This window comes from Rhipicephalus sanguineus, chromosome 1, assembly GCF_013339695.2.
Source record: "Rhipicephalus sanguineus isolate Rsan-2018 chromosome 1, BIME_Rsan_1.4, whole genome shotgun sequence".
Taxonomy (NCBI): Eukaryota; Metazoa; Arthropoda; class Arachnida; order Ixodida; family Ixodidae; genus Rhipicephalus; species Rhipicephalus sanguineus.
In genome coordinates, this window is record NC_051176.1 from 54,225,657 (window position 1) to 54,249,917 (window position 24,261).

The 24,261-nt window shown below is 45.3% G+C and overlaps 1 protein-coding gene across 3 annotated transcripts in view; it reads left to right on the forward strand.

Annotated features, from left to right (window-relative positions):
• Nucleotides 1-24,261, forward strand: part of LOC119391505 (ras-related protein Rab-14) — a 47,906-nt gene that overhangs the window by 18,908 nt on the left and 4,737 nt on the right. For 2 of the 3 annotated variants that reach the window (XM_037659185.2, XM_037659190.2), the window contains exons 3-7: nt 186-252; nt 4,573-4,660; nt 9,509-9,539; nt 14,087-14,155; nt 17,768-17,908. In XM_037659185.2, the coding sequence (XP_037515113.1) occupies nt 186-252; nt 4,573-4,660; nt 9,509-9,539; nt 14,087-14,155; nt 17,768-17,876 (364 nt within the window). In that variant the 3' untranslated portion in view covers nt 17,877-17,908. The remainder of the gene's footprint in view (nt 1-185; nt 253-4,572; nt 4,661-9,508; nt 9,540-14,086; nt 14,156-17,767; nt 17,909-24,261) is intronic. The other variant, XM_049414380.1, reaches the window with a different exon arrangement.

Below are 24,261 nucleotides of genomic sequence, written 5' to 3' on the forward strand. Positions count from 1 at the left end.
CAAATTTCAGCACCCGATCTTTCAATTGGGCCATTTATCTCGGCGGTGAAAATATTGTTCAGTATCCCTTTAAGATGTTAAACCCTGCAAATTATTCAGTCACAAGAAATCTGTTACATTTTGCTAGGATCTGTGGTCTCGAGTGCACCATGAAGAGTGTCGCATTTTTTTTGTCTTGCCTGCAGGCGCAGCACGTACAACCATCTCAGCAGCTGGCTAACTGACGCAAGGAACCTCACCAACCCCAACACAGTGAGTCCATATTTCTGCTATGGCACTGCCCTGCGCGTTGCTATACAGGCACGAATCAGTAAAATCTTACTGTTTGTGCAAACAACTTAGAAATGGGCAAAAGCTATTGTGTTCTGCTTTTGCATCAGTCTTATAATGTACTTGCAAGCTGCATGTTTTTTTCCTTGTTGTTGGGCAAGATGCCATAAAATGTGATTTGTAATACAAGACAAGCATAAAAGTTCACGTCACCCAGCCTAACCATAAACAATCCAATATGGCTGCTAGCATTCAACAGCCTGTCTGTGGATGGCAGGAGCTTGAATAAAGTGTTCTAGTTACCTTAGTGCGAGGGTCAGCAGTTCTCTAACACTTGAGTAGAGGAAGGTTAGCGTCTCTTCATTTTTTAATTTGCTTAGTCATTCCAGAGCCAGTGCGCATTCTAAAATGTGTTTGCATTTTTTGAATAGCAGCCCTTTTAATTCAAGGATAGTGCCGATGCTTTGTTGTTCAAAGCTTCAAATATGCGAATACCACTCAAAGTTAGCAAAATAGGCAGCAGAGTCACTGGCAGCAATTTTATCTAATTTATAGGATGAACCTTTTTCAGACCTGCGTACAAGGTCTTAAAGGGACACTAAAGGCAAATAACAATTTATGTCAGAGTGAAAGCTCAATGTATGAAAACGTCTAAAATGGCAATATTATCTACAGCAGTGCCCTACTTACCGAGAAATTAAGCTAAATGTATCATACGATGTGCGCCACGAGCGGCACATTTTCAAAATGATCCCGATGACGTATGAGAGTCTGCCTGCAATTAATCACTAGCAATCAAACTAGCAGCAGTAAAAAAAGAACCTTCCGTGCATCAAGAGATGTAATAAAATGCTGTTTGTTCGTTTCCGTTTGATTCATGGAAAAAAGAACCTTTGTGGCGTTGCCATGGGGAACGGCGCGCGTGGTTCAAAGGTTCTGTTTTCGACGAACTGCGCTTTGCCCGGCGCCCTGCTTCGCTCATGTGGTTGCGTCTCAGTGGTAGTTTCGGGATCGCGTACTGCCGCGTGTGTTTTGTGCGCTCGTGAAAGTCGCTCTGACAGAAAGTTCGACAAAATGCCGCATGCAACGACACTGGCACTACGAGCCCTCAGCAGCATATCGCGTTCATCGGGGCTCAAGTCGCTGAATTGGAGCCTGGCGTCGCGAGCCAATATCTCGTTGTCAAGTTCTCCGTCCACATCCATTGCGGCGATTGCGGCAAGCTTCGATGGCTTCGATAGCCGTTGTTGCTGCTGTGGGTCCCGCTACTTTCGCTCTGCTGCTACTAGTGTCGGCGGCCGCGTAGTAAAGGCGGGCAGCGTTGGGCACGGCAGCAGTGATGTATGAAAGTCTGATTTCAGGCGGGTGATTTGAAGTGCGCTAACGCGATGCGGACCACTAAAACGTTATTTTATTTCAAAATAAGCACTTCCTTGGCATAAAAGTAGCACTACGAGGTTTCTGGACCGCTATTTCAACAATCAACGTCGACTTAATATTTGCCTTTAGTGTCCCTTTAAGAACAAGTTTAGATGCTAGGTTAACTAGGCCCAAGCACTAGTTGCTCTTCTTAGTGTCTGCTGAACATTGAGTTGTGCTCGTCCGGTTCATTTTTGCCAGTATTGTCAAGAACAAATCCTGTTCTTTTGTACCAATTTTGCTTTGCTATGTGTTAGTGAGTCAAGGTGTCGGCTTATTCCAGTGATAATAGGTGACCTTGGGTATGAATGCATAAAATTTATTATGACACAGGTCGTTGGTCACTTGCATGGAGCTATACGGAATAGAGAACTGTACTGCACCTACTAGTAGATTTGGGAAGCACATCCTTGGCATCTGCTTGTCTTTAGGTAATCAAAATAAGGCAACACATATTCTATGCAATTGTACAAGGTGATAATAGGGCCCACAACCTATCAACCTTACTGCGAGTACTCTTCTGGCTGAGCTGGCAGCTTAGTGATACCATGGTACTCTTGACAGGAGCTACTGAAGCCCTCTAGAGGTGGGTCTCGTAAACCAGGGCTCTAAGACAAGATAGAAAAGGGCAGCCCTGTGCCCGTGTGGGCCTTTTCCATCTTTTCCCAGCTCATGCCCTGGTTTCTGTGAACCAAGTAGCTCTGCAGTTTTATTCTTCAGGAAGATGATCTTAAAAAGCCCCTACACTCATGTGCCATTGCCACTTTTGCTGTTCCACTTCCACAATTTCTGCTTCCTGAATTTTGCCTTTGCTGTTGCATGCATAGAGTTTCATACAGTCACCTAGAGGGAAAATGCGCTGTGACGCTGTTGTATGCATGGGAATGCATACAACACGTTCTTCGAAGACACAATCCTTGCGTCAAAATGGTTAATTTTGTACTGAAGCACCACATAGTAAGCTAGTTCTTTCTTAGCATTATACAGAAAGAAGTATTATTTTACTTTAAGAACTTCTGCTTCGATATACACTTTCATAAACGTAAAAAGTAGCGAGCGGCCACTTAAGGGGGGACGTGGTAATGGGAATGGTAAATTTGGTCAAAATGTTCAGTTTTTCAATTAATTTTTTTCTGCAATCCTCAGGCCATGTTTTACATCATGGTGAAATATTAGACCAAAATAAGCAGTAGAAGTTGAAAAAAAAAAAGCATTTTACTAGTGTGCTGCCGTCAAAAACGATGAGAAAATTGGGCTTTAGAAAATGCAAATCTGCAGTTTTCCCTTGACACAGTGCCACCATATTGGCGTCATCATAAAGAGAACAGATAGAGCTCAAGATAGCCACAAAGCTGCATTTCTCCAAGGAAAAATAAAACCAGCTTCCTTCTGAGTTCCATTTTCTTAGCTTTTAGCTCCATTTTCTCAGCTTTCATTTTTTTTTAACAGCTGCTGTCAGTCATCCCTGGGCCGTTTCACAACAAATAAAGATATAACCATTCCGTATTCTGCGCTTAGATTCCGAGACACTGGTAAGTGCCGTAAAGCTGTCCATATTTGTCTACACGCCATACAGATTTTTATAATTGCCTTTTTGTAAAAGTTGTTAGTAAGACAATGAGTACAAGAAATTTCAAAAAATTTTTGCATGCTTAATTGCATACTAAAAGTAAACCAATAGCTTTATGGTACAGAATGGGCCCTTGTGAATATGTTTATGCAAAAATCTTGATGAACTTATGTCTAATTCATTAATTAATTTTGGGATGACAATGAGAGTCTATAAGTGTTGTAACTCAGAAACTACAACAGATAGCTAAAAACCGATTTCAGTTATGATATTAGCACAACATATCACATCTGCATGCCAAATTTCATCACTTTATACCAAGATACTTTTCACCCAAGATAGTTTTCATTGCCACATCCCCCCTTAAGTAGGAAGACACAATACTGTCAGCATTCACTCTGCAACTGTTTATCGTCTGTTTTTTTCTTTCGCCATTTAGTTACTCTACAGGTGAGCAAACTTTTATTCTATAATGTAATATGGCTGAATGAGATTCTGTTATAAAGTGTTTGTTTTAGAGAAGCTTTATTTGTGCAGCCGTATCCACTTTTTAGCACAAGCCTCGTAGACACACATACTACAGTCATTCCCATCGCGGTACAGCACCCCTTAGGAAATTTGCATAGTCGGTGGCACCATATTTCCCTCTAGGTATTATTGTGAGAAACTCTATGGTTGCATGCTTGTATACCTCTGCGCAGTAGTAGCAGACAGCGGATCAGTCACTTCTGTGTGGAATCGGTTGATGGCATGTGGGTTGAGTTGAGTTCCGGCATATAAGATGCTGGAAGCTGAAGTGATGAGGGAGAAGGGAGGGTAGTATTGTAGTATTTAACCTGGTTGGTGAAAACACACATTGAAGGCTTTTTAGAAGGGAAAACCTGGCAGCAGAAGAAGGATGGTTAACATAAGCTGTGGTAGTGATCTCTGCGGTAGGGAGGAGTATGGTGGCAGGTGTCCAGTTAATGTGATGACGGAGCATTGGCAATACAGACACACATCTTGCTTGTGTCTCCTCTGGCCATGGCAGCTGCATTTTGAAGGGGGGAAAATTCAAGCACACCTTCATGCACATGGGGCTTACTGCAGGTGTTCAAAATGTATCCCCACCACTACAGTGCTTCCCAAAGGTGTATTGTAGTTCTGGCATGTAAATGTGCAGAATTTAATTTCACCTTAAGTATTTTGGGGGTAGCGAGATATGGTCTCATTTTTTTAACCTTGTACTTCGGTTCAAGCCATTAAAAGGTGCTTGCGTTTCAGATTTCTTTTTTTTGTGCCATCGGTTACATTGTTCCCCTTCTTTGATGCAGGTCATCTTTTTGATTGGCAACAAATGTGATCTTGAAGCTCAGAGAGATGTCACGTACGACGAGGCAAAGCAGTTTGCTGACGAAAATGGTGAGCGGATTCTAAATCTTTCTAGATTCTAAATTTTTCTGATAGTCCATATACATCCCTTGTGCCGTTAACGTCACTTTTGTCGAGGCACTTAATGGCCAGATTGACAAGCAGTCATATGAGGGGCACTCGCTACAGTTTCAATCATAAGTTGACAGTGTGCCAATACGTCTACTTCATAACTTCTTGGGTGCATTTGTTGGCCAAGTTAGCTCAAAACCAACTATTGGGGCCATCTGGATGCTTCTAGAGCAAGATGTTCTTGCCTGGTGCAAGCTTTACACTAGACCAGCCAGCAGCACCTGTGCTTGTGATGCCATCTGTTTGTCTACTTATAAGGCCAAGAGGATCTTGCTAATAAAAATGGGAAAGCATTGCATCCCACTGATCTGCTTACAGATGTCTGAATGTCCACTGAGCACATCTAGGCTACCACGCAATACAAGCTTGCTCTGTGTGTTGAAAATGCAGTACATTGAGATTTGCACTATAGAGCCTCATTGGGAGTCAAATGCTTTACCATAAAACGTAATTGTCACTAAATGTCTACACAATGCCTTTGGCACTATAGGTGCGAAGTGAAATAGGAATCATGTACTGGTACCCCTGATGTATGGCAAGTACTGTGTTGGACAGACTGGCCAGTCTTAAAGGGTCATTAAACAGGCCCCAGTTTTTTTGTTGGTTTTTTTATCTCCCAAAAAAAGCTTGCCATTTTGTGGAGAAAGCCATGGTGATCACATTTTATGAATATCACAGCACTGCGTGCCGCGCAGACCTTCTATTTCGAAAAACAGTTCCCGCGCCCCACTCTAGCACCTGTCCAATCCTCATCCGCGAAGCGACGTAAAGTTGCCCATGGGCAACTTTACATAACACCGACTTTGTCGATTGGTCCTCAGCACAACAAAATGCCGCCTTGGCTCTGCAGTGATGTGGTTCTGGCCCCGCATTTACTGCACCTTCACCGCGCGGCTAGGAGGACCCTAGCGCCGCTCTGACGTGAGCGACATGTGGAGGAAGCCTTGCTCGGTCGTTGGCTGTGTGCTGATGACGCAATCGCTGACGTCGTGTTACGTTGCCAAAGTGGGCAAAGTCGCGATACTGGGCTATGCCTACCGCTCATCACTGCCAAAAAGGTTGGGAAGGTCAAGCAAGAAACCAAAACCAGCCGAAGTGGGTTGTTCTATGCCTTGCAATTTCCTTATTACAGCACTTGTTCGTAAAATTTTTGTGGCAGCATGTTCACATTGTACAAGTGCGCAGTTATCACTTTATCACACAATTTGGACCGTGGGATTGTTTACTGGCCCTTTAACTATCAAATCAGTGAGCGTCCGCCTCGGTGAAACAGTAGTTACGGTGCTCTGCTGCTGACCTGAAGGTCGCGGGTCCGATCCCGGCCACGGCGGTCGCATTTTGATGGAGCCGAAGTGTTAGAGGCCCGTGTACTGTGCGATGCCGGTGCAAGTTAAGAAAACCAGATGGTGGAAATTTACGGAACCCTCCAATACAGCGTCCCTCATAATTATAAACGTAAAACACTATATATTATTATTAACTATCAAATAAGTGAACATGATCTAAATCGAAGAAAAAAAATTAAGTTGCGCATGTTCCTGCATACTTCAAGATCTTTTAATGCGAACCATGATTTCATAAAAATTCTTGGCAGAAGCAAGTATCAGGAGGCTTCTGAATTAACTTTTACATTAAAACAACTTAAATGGCTGTTGCATCAGTAACACATCAATACAACTTCACAGTTTAAAGATTGGATTCTGTGAAAGCTGGTTGTGACATTTGATAGGGTTTGTTTTTCTGCACTTTTTTTTTTGTGCCTGAAATAAATTACTAGTCAGCAGTGCCATCTCTGTTTGTGTTTCATACGTACGTTGCGTACGAGTTTTTAACAGCAATTACGTCTTGCAGCAAGTACCAACCGGGCCATGAATAAGTTCTTTCAAGTGGTTTGTGTGGAATCCACCGAAGTTTAATTTGGGAGGAATGCTATAGATTTTCGTTGCTTTGTATTCTTGAACTCGCTGATCAAATTATACTTGAATGGCATTACAAAATTATGGGTGAATGGCATTTCAATGAAATGTCTTGTGTAACAAATGCTATACTTAAGTTTAGGCTATATTATTGCAGCATGTGACCTTTACAATGAAGCAGTTTGTAAAATAAAAGTATTTTGAAGGTCCCAAGCATTTCCTAAGGTGTTTGACTGTTCTCCCATTTCCATTTGAAAGTAGCTCATGAGCTCGCTGAATATCGAAGGAGAGCTATGTGTAGAAAGCAGCTGTTTAAGACGCTATGGAGCCTGTTTAATGAACAACCAGCAGTGTACGATTTCATGCTTTTGTTCAAGGGGTTGGCCTATTGCACTTTCACTGTATAATGAATGCAGTGTACTAGTACTACCACCTGTGGTCAGAGTGCTTCAGTAAAATCCCCGTTTATTCTTTTCTATTTCTGCACTATTTTTTTTTTCTTTGCCCTACCTTGTTGCCTGTAGCGCAGTCAATGGCAGAAATTCTAAACTTGTTAGCTTTGACCTTCTACTAAAAGCATAGCAGAGCTGCCATCTCTGAACAGGAGTAAATTTCATAATTCCGATTAAAAGGTTCCTCACCAACGTACCTTAAAAAAAGTAAGTTCTTTATTTGTTTCTGTAATATTTAGACTATGCAATGGCTGTAGGCAACGAAGGAAATATTTACAGTGTGCCAAGGCTCACCTCAGTGCACTGTAAATAATTTAATCAAGATATTAGCTTTTCCGCAGCCAGTTTTGATTTTGTTTCTCTCGAAGTAACTATCGGTGACCTCGTAATGTAGAAGGTGGGAGCAAGGCATCCAACATTTTGACATTATCTTCAGCCCACTTTTTCATCTGCTGCGCTGCTACGTCTGACCTTTATGGATTAGCAGTTTAGTAGGTGACAGGGAGCTGGAGCGAGTGCTGCATGTTTTGCTCCTGTCTTCTTCAAAACTGGCTTACTGCGTTGCGAGAATTCACGCAGGAGATTCTTATTTATTGTTGTCAGTTTCTTACTTCTGCTGGTTAGCTCGATTAGGAGGTGTGAAATATGACAATTTTCATTAGGATTGTACACTTGTGTTTTCAAGGACTGTAAAAATATAAAAGCATTTCATTTCTTTCAAGTTCTTTAATTTAAATGAAATTATATATGTACAGACTACTTTATAGTAGGGCTTCTGCATATACACTTCCTTGCTATATTTTTTTCTAGAAAACTAATTATGTTGTGTTTATGTTGCAAACTGGTTTCAGGTACCTTCGTAGTGTAGTTTTCAGACATGCACCTAGTTTTCAGGATGCACATGCAGCGCTTGCGCATCCATTAAAATGCACTTTTGAACTTTACTCAGGGGAAGTCTTGTGCAGCATGCCAGCGTGGTGGCTTGTGAAAGTGGGTGGCAGTTCATTTCGATTGTGTGTGAAACAGCTCTTACAGGCTGTTTCACACTTACGGGCGAACTCATTGTGGGCACTGCAATGTGCAGGGGTGCAACAGCTGCACCAATTGCGCCAAAATGATACAATTCCTTATTTTTGCGCCAAGCTGAGCCAAAACTGTGAAGTTTGTTGAAATTGTGCCACGTTGCGCCAAAATACTCGACTAGCCTCAAAATTTTCTCAGTACCACTAATTTTAGCAAGAAATGGAGAGCATTAATCACCTGCAGTTTGCACATTATCCTATCCAACCCAGACGTGCAGACCATAAACCTAACTACTAGTTCACTATACCCTAACCTCGCCAAGAAAGAAAAGAAAAAAAGGACAGTGGTTCTAAAATGTCCTGGCCTTGTTCTGTCACGTGCAGAACACTTTTTAAGACACTTTTGCCACAGTACACCTTTGCTGTGCAGAGAAGCGTACTATGATTTAAAAGAAGCTACTAGTGCTCGCTGTCATGGGACACAGCACATTTTGTTCCTTAATTACTCGTGCGCGCCCGCTGTATAATAATGAGTACTAGTATGATTGCCAACGTCTAAAAAATTACTGGCAATCATTCAGAGTGGTGTGTGAAGTTCCTGCGGCCCTCAGAAACAATAAACAAAAACATGCGCCAGTTTTCTGTTTTGTTTTTTTCGTCGTTCCCTTTTGCTCCTGCTTTACGAATCTACTGAATTTCGAGGTCTCCAGGTAGGCAGATTCAGAATAGCATATGCAGTGCCTATCAAATGGTTTGACAGGCTCTGCAAATGCTAATGTGAACTTTGACATTGTTTGCACTGTGGGGTGCTTCAACAGGCTGCTTTTGTTGAAATAGCAGTGCTCACGTGCACTTGTGCACTGTGCACAAGTTAGCTTATGTTAAATAGTTAGTATATATATATTTTTCTTTTCTAAAAGTACATCTTATTTGTTGTACTGCTCCAAATTTGGGATTCCGGGATAAAAAACCGGAGCGTTCTTTTTCCCGTAACCTGCTCCAAATTTGGATTTTCGTGCCCCGAAGCAACATCTTGCTGCTCCGAAAATTTCTCCAAATACATACTAATTCAGCTGTTGCACCCCTGAATGTGCTTCAAGATTTCCCCTAAAGCGTGAAACAGCCTGTACATGCCATTTGCTGTCTATGCCATTTTGCTGTCTGGCTGTCTGCTTGTTCCTTGTTTTTTTTTAAATATCTGTGTGCATAGTGAATTCCATGCAAAAATCTGTTAACTTGACAAGTACAGAAGATTTGCCCATGTTGTCCCGGCTTTCAGAGAAATTACCTTTGCCTCCTAGTTCATTGCTTCAGAACGCATAGTTTCTCATTCTTGTGCTCCTTAAACCCTCCTCTATTGTTTTTCACATATTGCAGGTCTAATGTTTGTGGAGGCTAGTGCAAAAACGTAAGTTTGTTACAGCTTTTCTTATTCACATTTGTAATGCCATGACTAAACACAAATCCTGTATTGATATGAAGTTCCTTTGAGTTCCTTTGAGAAATGTTCCAGTGGCTTTCTTAATATCTGAAACGATGAAAGCCTAGAAGAATAGGGGCCGAGTTTTTGGCAGTTGTTGGCAAGAGGACTTCGCATGTTGGTTACTTGTTGGTCTATTAGTTTACGGAATGTGCCAAAACGACATCCAGCCGTAGGGTTATGTACCAAGGAATACTAGAACGAAGTGAAGGTGTCTGCTGTCGTTCAGGCCGTTGTGGGTAGCATATGGATTTTCCTATGGTTCGACAAAACATGTCGCATTATTACTATTTATGGTTCATTTGTGCAGCGTGCTGGCCTCTCTGTGATCATGTAATGTAGTCGTGCTTTACATTCGGCATTCATTTTAATGCATAAATTGTAACCTATTTGAGTATTTTGTGCTGCTGAGCTAGACTCGTGGTTTGCTTTATAGTATTTACTCTCATGAAGATTGCACTTTTTTTTTCACTAAAGACTAGCGAAAATTTGGGGGGGGGTGATAATTGTACGGGGCAAAATTTTTTCGAGAATTAGTTGGAGTACTGAGAATCCAAACATCGTGCACGGTGAAATTCTAATGATTCTTACTATTACTGTAACCAAACAATGAGATTTTAAAGGCCTGCCTATGTTATAAACTGCACTTGTTCACCACGCACTGCATGAATTGCTTCACAGAAAGCCTGGCATGTACACTTGGGATCGTGATATTGCTAAAAAAAGTTTGAAACCACTTGTTTAATCACCTCCAATGCTTAGTATATGCTGCATCAAAATTACTTAGCTGCACTTGCACTGTGCCCAAGGAAGAAATTTAGTCGGGGTGCACGAGAAAGGAGCTCAAGGTTGCCCTAGGTCATCCAAGTTCGTGGAGCTATTCTGCCTTTCCCATTACCGATAACTGCAGTCTTGGTATCGTTCAAAAGCTCCAACATGTGCCATTACGTTCCCATTCTCCCCTTATACTGTTGCTGCATAGAAAACAGGAAAAATTAAGGGAAAAGTATAATGCTTATTCTGATGCAGATCATTGGTAGGCAGTGGCTAAGCAACTTGTATGCCACCACTGTCGACAAAGTGGTCGCCTGTAGGAAAACCTTGTTGGTCCACTATTCCTTTGTTGGAATACTTTGCGATTGTCAGGAGTGACACATTGACACCTGTTTTAGAGAGATTGAAACTAGAATTGCATGCAGAAAGCAATGCACGAATTTGGCCGTTAGGAGCTGCTTATGACTAGGGTGGCACGAGTCAGTGATCGTGTTGGGCTGGAAAAAAAATATCGTGTGCTTCATGCACTTCTGCACCGTGTCACCAATTTAAAGGGACACTAAAGGCAAATAACAATTTATGTCAGAGTGAAAGGTCAATGTATTATCAACAGCAGTGCCCTACTAATCGAGAAATTAAGGTCAATGTAGGACACCACGTGCGCCATTGACTGGGACATTTTGGAAATGATCCCGATGACGTCAAGAGTCCAGAGTACAATTAACCACTAGTAATCAAACTATTTGCGATAAAAAAAGAACCTTCCAGGCATCACAAGACATAATAAAATGCTGCTTGTTCTTTTCTGTTTGATTCATGGAAAAGCGAACTTCTTGGCATTACCATGGGGAACGGAGTGAGTGGTTTAAAAGTTTCGTTTTCGCCGAGCTGCGCGCGTCTCAGTAGTATTTTAGGTATCGCGTACTGCAGTGTATGCTTGGCTCTCGCTATTTTCGCACTGCTGATACTCTACTGCTGCTGGCCAAGCTAAGCTCCGTTACAGTGAACTAGACAGTTTCGGAGTGGCCAGTGGCTGCGTCTTGGCTAGGTTGATGGCCGCTGTTGCGCAAGAAACCGTATCGTCAGCAGCCGGGCAGTAAAGGCGGGCAACGTTGGGCACGGCAACTGCTACGTCAGAAGGCCCGTTCAGGCGGGTGATTTGAAGTGTGCTTAGGCGGCACGGACCACTAAAATGGATTTTCGTTCAAAATAAGCATTTCCTTGGCAGGAAGCAAGCGCTACGTGGTTTCTGGAATGCTATTTCAACAATCAACGTCAGACTTAATATTTGCCTTTTGTCACTGATCCCGCTAACGGGGATGGCAGTCGCCGGGTGGATTCCAAGGGCTGGCTTCTCAGCCCTTTGAAAACTTTCAGCCATCTGCGCCTCTCTTTCTTCTTTCTCCCTCTCAGCTGCTAGCCTCTCGCTCTCCAGCTCTGCTTCTCTCTGTTGGCCCTCTCAAATGCCAACTTCTCTCTTTCAAGCTCTGCTTTCAACTGTTGTTCCTTCATCTCTCTTTCTTCCTTAGCTCTTTCTTCTTTTTCCTTTTGGCTAACCCACTTTCGTAGTTTGTCCCCAGAAAGACCCATCTTCTCACCAAGGGCAACTAACTTCTCAAGGTCCATGGTGCCCGTCAACAAACCTAGCCGCGTGTACAAAATATCTGCCTAACTTCGAATACCAAAACACTCTCTGCACACAGGCAAGCGTGAACGCGGTGCAACACTAAAAAATCGTTCGCGAGCACTATCAACATCTCAAGGCTCTTTCTCCGTACTTTGGACACACTTTGCACCAAAAAGGTCCTGTCGCGGACGCCAGAATAATTGTCACTTGTCCCGTTAATGGGGATGGCAATCGCCGGGCGGATTACAAGGGCGGACGTATCGGCCCCCCGAAACGCACCACGAAAGCGCGGACAATTTAGAGTTGGTTCTTTTAGTGCACCATCGAACGCCGTTTGTGGTCCAGAGACCGAGTCAGAGCCGGGAGTCGATAACACAAACGAAATATATTCTCAGTTAAGGCAGTACAACATCACAAGCACGTGCACACTCGGCTGGTACCAGTTACAACTTCACAATATAACTCGGGTGGTGTTAACGCAACGGGAACTAAACAAACAGATCACACACTACAAATGTAATCTCATGCATTACAACTATTCAGGAACAGTTAAAGTCCTGAATATTCAACGGCGTATCCAGTCCACAATTCTTGGACGGTACTTGAATGCTTCTCTTCTAGGAAACACTCATGCCAACTCCAGCGCTGTTTGTCGTTGTTCGTTCCATCGACGTAACTTGTCACGGCTCACACGGCGTTGTCATCCGATTCTTCCATATGGACGATCGACTGACCGCACAACATCATAAACACGTCTTCTTTGGCTGACGGAGCCACACTCAGCATAACTTGCAACACTAGACCGACTGACTCACTCATTCACTGCTCGCTGGTCGTCATTGCATGCTTTTATCTCCTCTCCCCAGGGTTCTAGAAGCGTCGGGAGGGTTCTTCAGCGTGCAGTACGGCCAAGGCTACGGAATGTTCGAGGTTTCTCTCACCGGTTCTACTCGCGGCGGCGTCGCTCGGCGATGTGTCATCCTTTCCCTCTAGAAAGATCCAGTCTTTGCCGGGCGTTTGATCTGAGACTGCTAGTGGGCGAGGAGGATGCAGCGCGGCGGCGTCTTTTGATACTTGTTGTTTCGTTGTTCGCGCTTCTTGGGCGAGCGTCGGGAGCCATACTATTCCGCTGCCGTTCGAAAGTGGCCGCACGCGCGCTTTATTGACGTGCTCATTTGTGACACCTTTAGTGTCCCTTCAATGATGGCAAGGCAAAACCCTGTGTCTGTAGGTCATGCACTATGTATGGGTGCACAAATCTTGCATGGGTGCCGTTTTATAGAGCTTTAGCTATCTATGGCCTGTTTTAAGGCATGATGCACGCGATACCACTGTTCGAGTAATGATGTAGGGCGCTGTCCCGTGCATGCTTGCCGGCAGTGCGATCGCTGCACTCAGACATGTACTCAATGGCTTTTAACGGCAGACATCTAACTTGCATACCTCTGCACGGCAAAACAGCATATAGCAAGGTCAAAGTGTGGGGAGCGGTGGCGCAGCCACTGTTCTGAAAAATGGCAAACGTGCTGTCGTCAGTGCTGTCGCTGCTCACTGGCAGTAAGGTCAGGGTGCAATCATTACGCTGAAGAAAAAAATTAATGGATATTCATTAAAAAATTCAGAGGTGCAATGATTACACCAGCAAATATGGTATTTTACTGCCTGATCCGGTGCTATTGCTACTTGTGGTCTGTTCTTTTCAATAATTGTGTTGCTTTGTACAAGATTCACATGCCTCTTTGTTGCCCATGTTACTGACTGTATGATGCTGTTTGACCATATCATGTCTACGTAAATTTCTCATTTGGAAAAAGAAAATTGATTGCACCTGAGCTACAGGGGATCTTCAGATTGAACTTCATACTTGATTCTGTCAAGCATGTAATATTTCAGTGAACTTCGTGAAAGAAAGAAAAAGAAATGTGTGCATTAGAATAGAGTAAATATGATGAGTTGAATGCAGCTCTGTATTGCCTTGTCTCTTGAACGAGCTAGTCTGGAGGCTCGTCTTTTTTGTTCACATGCTCTTGAATATATCATGAGTCACTCTTTCCCTGCTTGCTCTCAAAATTAGGGGTGAGCATGTCGAGGAGGCCTTCCTCGAGACTGCTAAGAAGATCTTCCAAAATATTCAGGATGGCAGGTGAGTTCGACAGTTTTTGTTTGGAATGAGTTGCATATTGTTTCTGTACTGCATGACAGGAAAGGTTGCATTAATCACCGTTTCATATTGATAGCTGCATTTCATTATGCCAGCATGTGGTGTGCTTTTTTAAAAAAAATGTAAGTTGTCTGGAAAGGCTGTATGCAGCCTTGTGCTTACTTATGCTATGAAACGAGATGTAGTACATTGCATGTTGTTGCACTCATCTTCAACAATTGGAACAACCAGTTTTCGCTGTTTAATTGCTGTATTCGTACAATGTAGTTCCTGCAAGGGGTGCATTCTCACTGACATGAGCAGTACTGAAAAAATTGAAATTCATCATGTTGATTAAAAACTGCACTTTGTGCTGAAAACATGCTTGGGTTAGTGTGCTACCTAGGCACTTGTCTCTTAAATGCTCCTTTGGCACTGAACTCTTGCTGACGGAGCACTTGTGAGACATGTTGAGGTGTTTAGGTATGTTGCCTGATTAGATCAGAATACTTGCCATACTTCTCATAGACTGTTTGTGCTCTCAGTCAGCGTGCATATGAGCAGTTGTTGGAAACCTGAGTCCTCACGTTTAGATGCTGTCAGGAAGCAGTAGGTCAAGAAAAGCCTTGGCAGGGTTAGAATGGACAAATTGTGAAGTTAAAACTGTCACTGGTGCTGAAGCCAGCAGGAAATGCCATGCCACTCATATCAATCGACGTAATGTACTGTATGTACAGTTAGCTCAATGGCTCTAAAGGCTGTGCTGTTTGGGCAGTGACGGGCTCTCCAGCAGCTTCAAATGCGACATGGCATGTCGCAGCACAGCTGTATTCCTGGTGCAGTCGAACCCACATATATCGAACTCACTAAAAACGGGAATTAGTTCTATATAATGTACAATTCTATAGGAAGCTTTTTAAAAATTTATCGTATTTTCGGTGTGCAAGTTGTTTTCACGGCACTGCTTCACGATAATGCAAGGAAGGAGGCTTACGCCAATATGTGAGGACTTTTTTAGCTATTATTTTTCCGCGGTTTGTAGTTTGGGATGCAGATTATCTATGTGCAGGCGCAGGTTGTAGGTTAGAAAATACGGTATCGATGTAAACAGTGACTCAGCATCGTCAAACGCTGCTGTGTGTACTCGTTGGGTGCCGGAAGCCTCTAGTCTGCCTTGGCCCTAGTGTTGGTTCTGGGATACTGAATGCAGCAGCGACATCAGATGTTCCTCTACTCTCGACTGTGTTGATATTGCGGGGAACAGCCAGGTTCATCTGTTTTACGGCAGCCATTGCATTAACAAAGGGAGCTGATCAGCGAAGGCGACCCCGCATGATGGCCGCGACAAGAAATCCTAGAAGGAAGCATGTGATGGCAAGCGATAGTTTCTACTCTCTCTGCGCAGCGCCGTCCTGATCGCACCGCCCACTCTTCAAAATCCATAAGGGGACACACCAAAAGTGCTAGCACAGCGATTTGCTCAAGCCTGAGTGCTCAAGTAGGAGTGTTGCTCAAGTAGGAGTTCCTGGAGTACTGGATGGGTGGCCAACACATTGATAACCACATCTCCTGATATGAAAAGCTTTGATTAATTCACGAGTGGTTTTGTCTCTATGTCTAGATAAGATGGTCACAATAACGAAAAAGTGAGCAGCTGCATGTAGTGCAGTGCCGCGCCAAGTGTGTGCCTTCCTTTGACGCTACCGCTCTTTTATGCTCCTGCAAACGAATGTTTATGCTATCGGCCAGTTTGGCCCACATATCCGCTTTAGCAGCGGTAGCTGCGTTTGTGTACGCAACTTGTTTATGCTAGTTGTTTCAACTTGTGGCCAAAAGAGAGCAAGATGCATTGCTCATTAGAAGAATTGAACCTTCTGCATAGTCAATATGTCTTGACTTAACCTCAGTGTGGTGCATATGACTGTAGCCGGTCACATTGGTCAAGGCACTACAATGTTCGACGGGTCATTTGACGTGCCAACACTGTGAGGAGCAGGTGACATGCTGCCCGCGTGTCACCACTGTGTTGCATCGAAGCACGTCTTTTCCACAGGCGCACATTTCAGTTGACCACGAGACAGTTTTTCTCCCTCTTTCTTTCTTTTTTCTTGCGCTGGCAGCAGCGAAGCCCGCCGTTCCCCCGCTTTAGCGGCAAAATCTGGACTGGGTATTGCTGGAAGACATACCGTATTTACTCGATTCTACCGCGCCCTCGATTGTAACGCGCACCCGTTTTCCGCGACCAAAAAAAAAAAGTAATACATCGATTGTAACGCGCACCCATTTTTCGTGAGAGAAATGAACAAAAAAAGTCCGTAGGAGTCAAACTTCGCACATTCAAAAGAACAAGTATTTGGGTTTTAAAGAACTAAAGTTTCAAAAAAGTAAAACACAAAGTAAAAAAAGCGGGCCTTGCCGCTAAAACTGTCACCACTACGGCGGCGATAAGAGTCGCGTAATGGATCAGTCGTCGTCGCTGTCAGACAACTCCTTGCTGTCAACGCTCTTCGATTTCGAGAAACCGGCCCTGCTTTGGTCCACTGAAACCTTTTCGTGAAGCTTTGCTGTAAAACATCTTCTGCTTCTGTTTGCGCCAGTCTCGTACACACGTTTCGGGAACTCCGAACGACCACGATGCGGCCCGATTTCCATCAGTCTCTGCACATGTAATAACTATTCTTTTAAATGCGGCATCGTGGTGCACTCGTCGAGTATTTGGAGTCTGCACTTCCATGCCGTCGATGCGAACGCAGAACGGGGTGACAATCTCCTCAGCACACGAGAAATGGCCAAGGCACGTAGGAGGCGGCCATTTTGAAATGCCGATGGCAATATGATAAGTTTCTTTTTTTTTTTCGGTACTCGATTCTAACGCGCATGCGAATTTTGGACTTGTTTTACCGAGAAAAAGGTGCGTGTTAGATTCGAGTAAATACGGTAACCCTTGTAACCGCAAACTAGCAGGAACAGCAAACAACCACTTCTGATTACTTCCACTAATTCAAAGTTCCTTGCATCCCGCTTTTTGTATGTTTGGTTAATTCAAAACCCCACCTAATTAGATTTTTCACAGTCCCAGGGACATTGAATTAACGAGGTATTACTGTATGCTCATTTAAACTTGAAGTGGGGCTTCGCCACAGTGCAGATTATTCATGGAAAGGTGTATTCACGGTGTAGTACACCTCCACTGCAGTGAAACCACCTTTACAGGGGGTTACATGCGGTTTATATATGTCTATTCGTTCATTTCGAATACTTCGAAATTTCCTAGAATTTAAATTCGTTTCGAAGCGAATTCGAATACTGTAATATTCGTTCGAATATTCGAAGTGCTCGAATACTCGCACAAGGCCTACTGACAACGTATGTTGCGAAATAGAAAGATATCTGCGATATCTGCCAATACCAGTTTGTCCTGTTTACTGCACACCTGGTGACGTCGTTTCGAAGGAGAGAGCAAGTGACTTTTGGGCCATTTATGACACGAGATTGTAAATTCTCTGCCCCATGCTGTACCATAATGTTTGGCTCATGTTCATGTGAGCATCGTGTAGAGGTAGGCATTATGTTCTACCTGAAATGACTCACTCGCCTCATCGTTATCATTGCCAGCCTGGACCTGAATGCAGCCGAGTCTGGTGTGCAGCACAAGCCCCAGACACGAACCACGACAAGCCTTACGAGCGAGGCTACCACAGACAAGGAGGCCTGCGGCTGTTAGGAACCCCTGCATCTCCCCTCCCCTCCTTCCGGGTAAGTGCACACAAGTCCGTGACCAGCTAGGTAATGCCTCTTGTACAAGTAAGCGATGAGTAATCCTTGAACACTTGGTGTCGCTGGAGCCAACATTTCGACAAATGGCCTTCTTCAAGGCAGCAACACTTGCTGCCTTGGAGACCACTTGTCGAAACCTTGGCTCCAACGACACCCCGTGTTTAACAATTCTTCAACTCTTGAAGTTTCCATCTTCCGCTGAACTTCAGCCTTGATTTGTGCAAGCAAACTGTTCCTTGTGAAGGCAGCACTCACCTGTGATGGTGACAGCTTGCAGAAAAAAATCTTGTTTTAATCGTGTAAAAGAGGCGCCAAACTTCGTTGTGTTTAGCGGGTGGGTGTGAGGCATTGTGATGCAACTACAGTTGCCGGCCATTTATTCGGACCCAGCGGGAACCGCCAAAAAGTCTGAATAATCGAGTCTGAAAAAAAGGGATTCACCAGAAAAAAAAGCCCCTTTATTGGCCCAGTGGCCGGGAAAACTTGTCAATGTGTGTTTGCACACGCACGACGCTTGCGCGCGACCAAAGCGGCCTGTATTTGAGCCAGTGTTTTGCCATCACTGTAGATCGACAATAGCACTATTACAGCCCATGCTAAATCCGCATTTGATTGCTGGGGTGTGGGCAGCGCATCGTCATCGGTGTCACTGTCCACTTGCACTGGTTCGAGGATCTGAAGGACAATCTCATAATCGTCCAACTGGGCAAAAACTCCACAGCAACTTCGGATTGAGGACGACCGTCTTACACCTGTCGAATAATCGCTGCTTTTTTTAGCCGTCGTCAGTGTCTTGTAGTTGCCACGTTTCTTCATCATTCCCGACGGTGCTGATGGAATGGGTGGCGTTAAGCCTCGCACGCCAAGCATAAACAAGAGAGCGAGACAAAGCACGAGACACAGATCAGGCCTAGCCTCAGAAACATCTGACGACGCAAACACTGAAATGCCAACAGGGAACGATGTTGGGCTAGTTGGTGTTGCAACGCTCGTGGTGTCATTCTTTGTCCGTGCCGTACACGCTGTCATTCACTTCAGACCTCGAACACCGCACCGAGCTGACTTCAAGCTTGGCTTGGCCTGTGGTTTGGCAGTGGTAGCCATTCAATGGATACGTGGCTGACTAAATCCAAAAAGCAAAAAAAAACCATTACATGTAGCAGACAAACATAGCCTTCGAGATCGGCAATTGTAATTTCTGCGTGGATTTTTACACTGGCATGATATCCAGCCATAGCCAGTCAACCTTTCTGTGCTGGCAACCTAGCAAAAATGTTGTAAACATCTTGGACAGCTTGTCATGGCATTCGTCATTGCACTCGATCAGCCAGCCAGAGTCCGAAAAATAGAAAATTTTCCAACATAATAATCGGGATTTTCTAGTTCTCATGTTCGCTACTCTTCACGGTGACAGTACTGAATGATTCCGACTTGTACGCGCACATCTAAAGCGCCGTTAGTCCCGTTACAGGGGCTCTCATCATCTTCATCACAACTCAAATCTGCGCTGCTCAATTGTCCTCCAGGTTGACTACAACAGCTGGACCATGGTAAACGACATCATCGATGATGTGGTCCAGTTCTCTCCTTACATCTTCCTGTTTGAGAACATGCTCTCCGCTTCACTCGTCCACACTTCTCGGCAGTCACTTGCATAATGTCTTGCCAAACCAGACGCTCCGCGGAGATTAAACATGTTTGCACTCGCCACGAAGCCCTTGACATCGTTCTGTCGGCTGTCCGGATCGACATGCTTCGTGCGCAGATTGCATAGTGCCGTCAGTCTACACTGAGCTACATGGTTGGCCGGCGTTAACCCATGTTTCATCGGTGAAAAAATTGGCCTACCTCGGTGTCGCAGCTTCGTTATTGGCGCTGGTGCCGGCAGCAACACTGCAAGATGTGCGTTGCTTTGATGAGAAGTGAATTTTGAGAGCGTTATCTGAACTGGAAGCCAAGGTTCTTCAGCACCTTCTGCACCATCACTGTGGACACGTCATTAGCGTCTCGTACACATCGAAACGCTGCCTTACCTTGGCGATAGTTGGAATTTCCCTTCTCTTAAAAAAATGCTGTGCACCGCTTTTTGCAGCATGCTTATGTTGAAATCGTACCGCTTCGCCCACTTGTGACCTTTTCCATAAGAACATTTCTTCAGTGACAGCACTCTGCCCACCTACTCCATCCACCCGTCGAGCGTTTGTTCGCCTGGGTAAGTTTTGCCGTCCTCGTGATGAGCGAATTCATACTTACATTGTACCTGCACTCGACGCGAAGCGCTTCAAAAAGAATTTGGCAGATCCCACACACCGTGGGAATTGATGTGACGCGAAGTATGCGGCGGGAAGGAGACTGTGGCATAATTTTTTACATTGAGCGAGACATTACGAAATGACGCTAAAGATATGTGCAAATGGTATACGCACACACATGTGTTGAACAGTTGCACATGTGTTATATAACCAGTTGTTTACAGTTGCGTAACGATGCCAACAGCGACATGGGTATTAACAACACCTGACGCGGTAAGCTGATATGTAGCGCTTATACTTGCCCGTTATGATAGAGAATGCACACACATTTCATGAACCCGTGTGCATGTGTGGAAGGGGTTCTTGAGAGTTCTCAGGTATATGGCGGCGAGCAGCATCTCTGTTATTGCAATTGATGTCCGCAACGCAGACCTCGCCGATTCCACTGCTTCTCTGTGTGTGCGTTGTCTGGCGGCCGGCGAAGGGGGATGTGGCCTACAGCATCGCCGTGTTTTTATGTGCCCACACCTCGACACCTGCAGTGAAGCCGCTTGCTGTGGACGGCACAGTGGGCTCATCGCTCCAGGTTTTAGAAAGTGATAACACGCCAGTTTCTGTGAGCAGAGAGTCTTTTTCAAGGTCGTGTACGTGCACAGACTGTCCGTTGAGAGAAGCGAGCGTGAAATGATTGTTGTGGTTGTGACATAGAATGAAAGTGGTAGCCTGGTCCAAGACAATGTCTAGAGGCCTGTTTGCTAGCCGGGTCATGTCGTCGACAGACTGTCTGTCAATAGAGCCAACAACATGTTGGAGCCTGAAGTCGCCTTTTGCGTTGGGGAGGTATAGGCTGTTGAGGCTGGAAGCCCTGGAAAGTGCTACGTAGACCAACTTCATTCGTTGATGCTTATGGCATCCATAGACTACCTGGGCATATATGGCCTTTCGTGACTTATATATAGTTATTGCGTTTGCTTGCGCAAGGGGAAACTGTGTCCTCCTACATGAGATATTTTCCTGGCGTATATCGTGGTTGTGGTAATTCACATTACCACGGGCACCCATTTCAATTCTACTGAGGGGTGTGCGGTAGCGATGTGCTAAGCCACAGTTGCATGAGGTTGCCGTGTTCTGTGTTCGTCGCGCTCGATGTACCACAATGTGCCCATGTTTCCATTAACGTTGCCGTCCCTTACGTCGATGTTGGCCGTGATCATGTACGGCTTGCTGATGCTCAAGCAAATTGAGGCCGGAAGGCCACCCATGTCACCTTGATCAGGGCATCCCTGTGTACCTGCTGGCTCTTATAGCCAGTTATGTTATCGCATGCGGGATGACAAAACATGTCCACAGCGTCGAGGCTATGTGCGTTAGAGTGGTTGACACCTGCATTGCTGTAGTATAGCCATATGCCGTCAGAACACTTTGCAGCGGCTTCTTCGCATGTCTCAAAGCAGCTCTCAATCCATCTGACGTCATCCTCGATCAGCATGAGGCCATCACCCAGCCTCCTGTGAAATGAAGAGAACACTGCGTCATTCTGGCAGACCACGTGGAAGAGGGTGTCTACCGACCGGGAAAACCGGGAATTCTCAGGGATTTTGGATATTCTGGAAAAACTCGAGGAAAACTCGGGGAAATCGTGCTCCCATCAGAGAAAATCCAGAGTAACTCTATTGAAAGGGAAAGAAAGTCGCGGTAACGCTAGCTCGAGATTTTGTGAACACATTTTTCAAATCGAACGGCGGCTGTGGCGAAGGGGCGCACCTCGATGCTCTCCTCGCCTTCGGAGTGGCGGAGTGGGAGAGAATCGACTAATGCGTGGCATGCGGGAACCATGAACCACAACACATCGTATCACGAAATGTTGTCAGGGTGTTCTGTGACTACGCGGTGTAGTTCTGTATTATTGGTCACGCGTGCCTTGCGTTAGCGCCCGATATGGTGTTTTTGTTATCGCCGCGTGTCAAGTAGCAAGCATGATTAGTTGTAGTAATGTAACAAGCTTGAGTTATATTGCAAGCGATTGCGATCGTTCAGGAAGCGGATGTGGCTGACAAGGCTGGTATCTTGCAAGCCATCCCGATTGGCGAGAAAAAAAGACGGTGACGCTTGTTGGCGGTTATCGGAGAGCTCACTCGCTCGGATCCTGAGCTTTAAAGATGCTATTTAGGACTCTGTGAAGAATAGAATAAATTTCCAGGCGAGAGCGAGCGTAACTAACAGGCCTATGTACAGCAAGTGAAAGCTTTTTTTTTCTCCAGTGAGGGCACTGCTGAAACAAGTTTTAGGCAGTCGACCGATATTTTTGGGGGCTGCAGCTCACAATTACCCGCCACACCGCTGCATATGTAGATTTTTTGCTACAAAGACGAATTACAAAACTTTTCAGAGCCAAGGCATAGCAGCAACCGAAATTCGCGGCACCGGAACGGGTCTCGCTTGCTCGGTTCGGCGCGTGATGTCGGAAAACAGAAACATGGCCACCATAATCGGATGTGCCGTTATTCAGGCTGTTGCTGTGCTTTCATGCGATCTTAGCCTGCAGCTATACAGTCAACTGCCGATTTTTCGGACGCCCGATTTTCCGGATATGCTCGAAAATTCGGACGCTTTCGTGGCACCGTCACCAGCCCCATAGACGTCAATGTATAAGAACGTCCGAAATTTCGGACGCTGAAACTCTTCGGCGTCTGATTTTTCGGACTTTCTGCCCAAATTTCAGGTCCGAAAGGCATTAATTGAAGACCCCTCCCCCCCCCCCCCCTGCCGCGTCTATCATCTCGTAGGTTCGAACCAGCGCTTTCACGAGTCGACCTGTTTGAGACAGTAGCAGAGTCCGCAAGTCAGCTTTCTCGCAATGCCGAAGTGTTATGGGGTGAAGCAGACCAGAAAATCAAAGGGGCCGTTATCACGGGGCCGTGCGGCGATGTTTTTACGGATAAGCAGTGAAAATGCACGGAGGTGTGATGGCGGCAGGTGGCAAACGCGCCAGTACGGCTTAATCACTGACAACCCTTACGATAAGCATCTTCAGTCCACATGCTCGGCCACATGCTCGGTAGTGGATGTGGCCTAGTGCAGTTGCATGCAAATGCGCCGCGCTGCCATTCATGCTGCCTCTTTGAGCGTGACCGCTAAGTGCGCTGCACAGACGCATTGCCTTCACGAATGAAACCAGCTCGTCATTGTCGCGCCTGTGTGCAGTAAGGAACGGAGTAGGCATCACGTACCCTTTCATGACAAATGCGTGCGTACGGTACAGCAACAGTACAGTGACGGCGTCAGCTTAGTTGGCGATGTGCTGCACACAACTAGAAACGATCGGCGTCACACGGCAGCAAATGCTGCGTATCGGCGGATATTTGGCGATGTGTGTGCGCATCATTTTCTGTGCGCACACGCATCAGCGAAAGCCGGACGAGTCGTCCGTTCTTCCGCCACTTTCCTTGTGTTCTGCGTCATCGTTTCCAAACGCTCTATGCGAGATAGCCGTAATCTACTCCGCGCTTTGCTGGTATCAGCGGCGCTTATCACGAGACGCAAATTTGCAAGTGGCGGTTGGCATGTAATTAAGCGGGGTTCGCGGCAGGTACGGAATGTATTTGCGAGATCCTGGGCGCGCACCAAAATGCCTGATAAGTGTACTGGGAGGCACTAAAGTTATTTCGGACGTCGCTGTGGTGATTTGACCGCCTGAGCGCAATAAAAAAGCAAGAATTCGTTTTTTCGGACTGCCTGATTTTTCGGACGATTTCGCGGTCCCAAGGGAGTCCGAAAAATCGGACGTTGACTGTGTTGCTTTTTTCTGCGATAGTAATTATATTACACTTCAGGTGAATTTTTTGCCTTCGATCTTCCTTATCAAGTCCAAATCACGATTACGTCACCCCGCGCATCGTATACTTTGTGCGAATGAAAGTGCGCAAACGCTGCCGACGAAAGGGGCTTGAGCAGAGATGAAACGAGCCGACTGTCTCCTTCGCGCGATGGAGATAGGAGGGGGCTGTGTGAGTCCGACAGGAAGGGCGTACTTTGTACCAGCGGGTGTGGTCGCTGATCCCCTTTAGAGGGGATCAGCAG